The sequence below is a fragment of the Adiantum capillus-veneris genome, chromosome 23 (assembly GCF_014529385.1).
Source record: "Adiantum capillus-veneris isolate H3 chromosome 23, ASM1452938v2, whole genome shotgun sequence".
NCBI lineage: Eukaryota > Viridiplantae > Streptophyta > Polypodiopsida > Polypodiales > Pteridaceae > Adiantum > Adiantum capillus-veneris.
The window spans coordinates 39,566,352-39,573,766 of NC_140953.1; the positions used below are offsets into that span (position 1 = coordinate 39,566,352).

The 7,415-nt window shown below is 44.7% G+C and overlaps 1 protein-coding gene across 1 annotated transcript; it reads right to left on the bottom strand.

The window, feature by feature from the left end:
* Positions 1-397: 397 nt before the first annotated feature.
* LOC147427673 (cytochrome b561 domain-containing protein At2g30890-like) lies at positions 398-1,030 on the bottom strand. Its single transcript, XM_086496752.1, has one exon. The coding sequence runs from the start codon at positions 1,028-1,030 to the stop codon at positions 398-400; it is 633 nt and encodes a 210-aa protein (XP_086352878.1).
* Positions 1,031-7,415: the final 6,385 nt, after the last annotated feature.

Sequence of the window (7,415 nt, forward strand, 5' to 3'; positions counted from 1 at the left end):
TATCCCATGTAGGAAGAAGGCAATCTTGGTGCTACAACTTGTTTGTCTAATAAAGAGGCTCTCTTTAGCTAATGGTGATGGCACTTTTGACATTACAAGGGTAACAATCCACAACTTGACATTAGTTACCTCCCTCTCTCTCTCTCTCTCTCTCGCTCTCTCTCTCTCTCTCACCCACGGAGACAATCTACAATTAAAGTTGCAATACATGGATTGTGTTCAAAACTCAATTCTCAGTATAATATCAATAATTAGGGGATGACAAAATTGCTGCCACAAAAATCAGCACTATATATTGCTTCATCATAAGTTTTTACAAGCTACGAGCCACCAACGATGATGTTTGTACGCAAAATTTAAGCTGGCTGCTGTTGGAGGCAGCATGCACAGTTCTTGATCATGCAGCAGCTGGCGCAGATCCTGAGCCGCATGATATGCTCACTTCCTGCACGGCCAGCTGATCTCCTTTGCTTATACCTGTTTCTTCATCATGGGCCGTCAATGGTGCCGCTGTAGAAGCAGCAGCCTGAGGGAGAGCCCACTGCACCTGGCGAAGGTAGGCCCACCGGTCCTGGGCCAGGTATACTAGTGCCATCAACGCCACCTGTACGCTAAAGGCCACGTTCACACGAAATAGGGTGCGGCCGCTGATGAGCTCCAGCACATGCAAGCCAATGAAGATATTTACAAGTGCCAACAGGATGGTCCCGGTGCCAAGAATCCAATGGGCGGCGTACCACACACCCCTCTTCCACCCAGCTCCCACATCCGGCCGCACCACCCCCAGAAACGCCACCACCAAAGGCGCCAACAGCAAAGCCAAGCCCAACCTCCCATGTGTGTAAGCAAGCCCCACCGCCCCAAACTCGGCCAAGGCCAGCCCTCCGCCCCCGACCGCCAGAAGTAACCCCAAACTTTGCACAACGATGTGGCCTTTAGCTATGCGTCCGCTCAACAACGCATTACCTTCTTGGCGAGCAGTCCTCAGGAATCGGATGAGAATGACTCCAAGAGGCATGCATAGTCCCATGCCCAACCACATGAGGAGCCCATGCAGCACGATGACTTGGAGACGGTCCATGATGTGGCGATGGTGGCCTTCAACTTCAGCAGCAGCAGCAAGTTGCGCTAAATCGGGACGACAGTGATCTGTTCACAGCTTACGCAGGGCCTTGTCGACGTCGTCCTTGTGGAGCTAAACCCCATTTCTTTGCATTTATATAGCTCCCGTAATCAGCGCGTAATCAAGCAGAAAAGCACGCGCTTAGGGTTAGAAAAGCACACGCAGTCCTGAAACGTACCCGGCACGTTATTAAGGCCATCGGGAATCATCTAGTGGCGTAGCTGGTTTTTAAAGGCAAGAATTTTGGTAGAGTTTTTCACCTTCAAACTCAACGTTGCATTTATCATTTTCCCCGGATATGTTTGTCTTGAGTTGATGTATTTGGTTGGAACGCCTTGTGGCTTGGATTCTTCAAGGGCGTTGTACCTTTCTAGTTTTAATACACATCAAATGCAAAGCTACAATTAATGCAGATTGTTTCTCACTCTCACAACAGTATATGGGATCCTCCTTGGCCTAGCACAATGGCACTGAACTTTACCTACTAATCTCTTACCTAAAGGCCAAAGTTCCTTGTGCGTGACAATATTGCCATGATCATAGAGGGAGGCATGGAGGATGAAAAATACTCAAAGGAGAGAGTACCCCTTGTGGAAAGATCCATGGGTTGTCCCTCATATTTTGTAAATAAAGCTCGTTTGAGAATTTGACTTTGTTTATTTTTTCAAAGTATTTTTCTATTCCACTTTAATTTATAAAGGTAAAGTATAAGTTGTAACTTAAATATATTTTTTATAATCTTGAAAAAACAATTGATATTTTATATGTTTTATGCAGGTCAAATTTTTTTTTTTTCATTTGGACCACCCAATTTTGATAATAGGCATGGTGATAATTGCAAAGATATATTATCACAGCTATTATCGTGCGTATATTCAATAAATCATTATCTCACCTATTCCCGCCACTACTCCCAGACATAAAATTCTCTCCATTTTTCTTTGCTAAGCCACGACAATAGTGGTAGTTCTATAGTTTTCCTCTTATAGTGTGTGTGTGTGTGTGTGTGTGTGAGAGAGAGAGAGAGAGAGGGGGGGAGGGGAGACCATGCATCCATGCTGAGATCAAGAGAGCGATTGAGAGAGAGAAGAGAACAGTGTGAATACATGCCCTATGTCCTTCCCCTCGTCCATGATCATAGATAGAGGCATACAGGATGAAAAATACTCAAAGGAGAGAGTACCCCTTGTGAAAAGATCCATGGGTTTTCATCATATAAATCTTGAAACCTGGAGGTAGTTATCCTCAAGCACTTTACAAATGAAGTGTTAGCTTGCATCAGTGTGCTTGGCCTTTCATGAAACACTAGATTTTTTCCCAAATGCATACCACTTTAGACTATCATTATGCAAAACCAGAGGCCACAATAGTGGTTACCCAAATCCTCCACTGTATGAGCATGCCCGCAATCACTAGCACTAAAAAACACCGCTTTTAGAAAAGATATCTACTAAAGCAATGTCAGTCATAATCTAAGCCATACATATCAATCAAAGCATGAATAATCATGACATTTTTTCCAAATAGTCTACTCCCAGTTCACTAACTCATGCTAGGATTCCACTTGAGCGACGATAATATCCAAAAAGTGGCTTCCACTGTAAGTCACAGATATACTATCGCAGCTATTATCGTGCGTATTTTCAATAATCCGTTATCTCACCTATTCCCGCCACTATTACCACGCATAAAATTCTCTCTCCATTTTTCTTTGTTAAGCCACGACAATAGTGGTAGTTCTATAGTTTTCCTCTTATAGTGTGTGTGTGTGTATGTGTGTGTGTGTGTGTGTGTGTGTGTGTGTGTGTGTGTGTGTGTGAGAGAGAGAGAGAGAGAGAGAGAGAGAGATACCATGCCTCCATGCTGAGATCAAGAGAGAGAGAAGAGAGAGAGAAGAGAACAGTGTGAGTCCATGCCCTACGTCCTTCCCCTCTTCCATAGCTTCCTTATCCCTCAAGCTCTAATACCAATCAGAGAAAGAGAGGACTAGCACTACAAGAGGTTGTGTGATCTTGTGACGCTGTTAGCGACGGAAATACACTGGGTTTTTATAACCCCCGGCGTCGCTAAAACCGTCGCTAATAGCGTCGCCATAGGCGTCGCTATATGCGTCGCTATATAGAGACGCTCATAGCGACGTTTACACAGAAGTCTATAGCGACGCTTATAGCGACGCTCCAGAGCCATAAATAGTGACGGTTATAGCGACGCCCGAGAGAAATTTTTTTTGGTGACAGGGCATTGAATGCCCTGCCACCCATCAACCATATTGTACTTGATTCACTTTTTAAAAAAAGTGCAAGGGTAGATAATAGACCCAAAATAGTCACCCACAAGACGCATTGTTTGCAAAATTGACAAGCGTAAAATTGAGAATTGTACACATCATCGGCAAAATGAATTGATTGGCAAATGTAATAATGACAATTGTACCACATCATAGGCATAAATAATTGATTGGCAAAATGAACTGCGGTGACAAATGTAATAATATACATGGTTCAAAAAGACGTATAAAATCTGTCTCATGATACATAAGCTATGAGAAACCCTAAACTAATGCTATCTAGCTACGGCTAAACTGACGTCGTCTAGTTAGACGTCTCATCGCGTCCAAGCGGCGTATCTGTCGGATTCTGCAAAAAACGACAATAAGACAGCTTTCAGTAAGTATAAACATATAACGACATTTATAAAACAATACAAAAAATAGAAAAGAGTAAACCCTAATACTAACCATGCCGCCGTGAGAACTGAGAATTTCCATCAGGGCGTTTAAGCCCTTCCTGCCTGCGTACTCGCGCTCGTACGGTGTGGGATCATGTCCTGTCATCGACCACTGTCAAAACATACAAAGATTTCATTATGTTGGAATTAAAAAACTCATAAACCCTAAACTATCGAACATAAAGAGCAATGCGAAAACACTTACAAAATCGGCCTCAAATGATGCCCATCCACCGCTCCCCAAGTGGTGCGAGCTCCCTGCCTCTACTCGCGCTCTGGCTGCATCCTTTTGTTGCTTCCACTTGTCGGGATTATCGTGCACTGCTTTCTTTGCATTCTTCCAATCTTCTTTGGCCAGCCAATCTGGCCTGTTCCACCCATGCTTGATTGCTTTTTGCACTTCGGAACGCTTGTGTTTGCAGTATTCGCGCATTCGAATCTTCATCAGGTCTTCATTGAAGCGCTGATCCCGTGTTGGAACGGGAAACTCATCATGAAGTATGCTGATGACTCTGGCTTTTAAATCACTTGGTACTTCACTCCATTTGTTTAGTATTTAGTGTCTAAACAGCTAAGAGCAAAGACCACGCATGCGCGAGATCACCTTCTTGCCGTCATCATCCATGATGATGCCGTCGCTAAAGTCGACAGAGTAAGGCAAGCCCTCTGGCCGGTGACGCGTGAACCTGGGTGTCCCGGCAGGGGTCTCTAGTGGCGTGTCGATGGGGGTACGAACGTCAGGTGTCTCCACCGGCATCTGGGCCCCGAAGCGAGGAGTGTCGAGTGGGGTGGCTCCTGGCGGAGTAGGTAGAGGTGTGTAGCTGCTAGGAACAGTCAGCCGCGCAAAACCTTGCATAGATGGGGATGCTGTGGTTGGTGTGGGGGCGGGCAAAGAAGGGGAGGGTAAAGAGCCTCGTTGAACACGAGGCGCTGTGGAGGCATCGGCGACGGAATCCCCACAACATCCGCCACCGCCACCACTAGAGCGCCGGTGTCTAGACGAGTGTGAAGATCATCTCGTCGACACCGAAGCTTCGGAGCGCGCCGAATGCTCCGAAAGAGAGGGAGATGCGGATGGAGTAGGAACGCGCGATGATGCGCCAGAGCGATGACTCTCCACGTACCACTGTCTCTGCTGCGGTGACAAAGAAGAAATAAACTCCTCATCATCCATACCTGCATTAAACACACGAATATTTAAACTTAATATTGAATGAATAGAGTAGACAATGATGCAAAGACCATTAAATACAATGACGTAATGACGCATATAAATACAATGACGCAATGAGTTGAGTGATAGAAGAGGCAAGTCGAAAACTCAGAATTTTCAATCAAAAGATGTGAGCGCGAGTAGAAAAGAGTGTTATACACCATGGAAGGTACTTAGAGAGCCAGATCTTTTACAACACGGAGCAAAATTGTTCAAATACAATATTTGTGGCTTTAAGAGATCTCTCTCTCATCCTCGCATAACTGAGCATAACTTCCTATATCTATATAGAGATCTCCGTTTAAACACATATCCTCTGTTTCATTTTGTGGCTCCTCTGCATGCACCCCATATAGAGTAGTAGCATCTTGATGCTCGTCTGGCACCACTGCAGCAGCTTCTGATTGAGCATCTTCTCTGATCTCCTCCATTGATGCCGTTGTGATTGGCACATGGTAGCCTTCATACGTCCTTGCACTACGAGGGGCTACCTCTATGACGTACCACCAGTTTGATGTAGACTTTGTAGGATGAAATATTACCTGCCAGAGCCACATAACTTACATGAGAGCTTTCAAGCACATAACTTGTAAAAGGGGGATGTTAACTATTTACATACTTACTTGTTCACAATGCTCCGGTAGTACGAAAGTGTCTCTTAGGTCAGTCCATTTCTTAGTAGAATCCACCTCAAGAAAACCAGACTCTCCTCAAAGCATTCCGTCGTCCTATGTGTCGGCTCATATCCACCACCTCTATGCCAATCCACAATTGTTGTAGCTCTTCCAATAGTGGACGAAGATACACATCCATATTCTCCACTTTATATCGCCCTGGCACAATCAAGCTTAGCCATAGGTGCCCCTTCTTCGTAGTCAACCACGGGGGAATGTTGTAGTTGACGATGACAACGGGCCATACACTGTAAGATGTTGATCTTTGACCAAATGGATTTACGCCATCCATAGCCAGGCCTAAGCGCAAATTTCGAGCTTCCCTGGCAAAATCCGACCATGTTCCATCTATATGTTTCCAGGCTGCGCAATCTGCAGGAATGCGTAGCACACCATCCGAAGATTTATTCTCCTCATGCCATGATGCTAGGGCGGCCATGGACGTACATTCGAAGAAATGCTTGATGTGAGGAAGCAGAGGAAAATGTCACAAAACCTTTTGTGGAATTTTTTTCCCGTGGAGATCTACTCGATATCTTTCGGAATCACATTTCGGACACTTCTCCATGTCTATGTATTCCCCTCTGAAAAGAATGCAGTCATTAGGACAAGCGTGGATAGAATTGTAATCCATCCCCAAGTTTCGCAAAATCTTTCTTGCTTCATCTCGGGAATCTGGCATCACATTGTCAGCTGGTAGTATGTGCTCTTTAAGCAATCTACACAACATAAAAATACGATACAGTCGTGTAAAAATCTATCAGATCATTATACATTTAGAGTTTTATTAAAGTAAACTAATTGTAATAGATCACACTGAAAAGCGTTGTGACGCTAGTGTCACTCCATCCAAACTTTGCCTGCATGTTGAAAAGAACCAGGAGTGCTTTCAATCTAGACATACGTGCTCCATTATACAATGGCGTATCGGCTTCACTTTTCATATCATCATAGATAAGCCTTTCTGAATCCATGATCGTCTCGATCATTTCATCAATCTCGGGCTCAAACATTGCCTCTTTGGGAATGTGCTCTGCATGATCATCCCCCGAGCTGTCAGAGGCTACATCTTGTGGCCTCACATATGCTGCTTGACCAAAGCGCCTGTGAACACGTCTATTGGGTTGCAAGATTGCTGCTTGTTGGCCAGCGTCAGAGTCCGACGAGTTATAATTGGCAACAACTCGATCTATAATAGATGGATCAAACTCGCCAAATTCGCGAACATGCTGCAAAGAAACACGTCTTGTCCGTCGCACAGCATGCTTGCATTGATTACAAGGACATAAGACCCTCGTTGAGAGATAGGTGTTTCGGTTGGACGGTCCCACATCCTTGTCACTACTCATAATGAGGATAAAAATCTTATAACCTGGACAACAAATTTAATATTCTATTGGCATTCTTCGTCTTATCTCTCTCTCTCTCTCTCTCTCTCTCTCTCTCTCTCTCTCTCTCTCTCTCTCTCTCTCTCTCTCTCTCTACCTCACATTCTCTAGTCATGTCCAATCCCCGCACACCTCGGTCTAGAGGTGCACGGAGATCAGAACCAGCGGGTTATAATCTCGTCTTTATTGGTCAATACCTATATTTGTGGGTACAAGAAATCTACAGACCCACGTCTACACGATACTGCATGTAGTGGACAAAACCCCTTTGCCTCTTCTCTAGCTGTAGC

Excerpts from the sequence above, each read along its gene's own strand:
- LOC147427673 (XM_086496752.1), bottom strand. The coding sequence starts at position 1,030 with ATGGGACTATGCATGCCTCTTGGAGTCATTCTCATCCGATTCCTGAGG.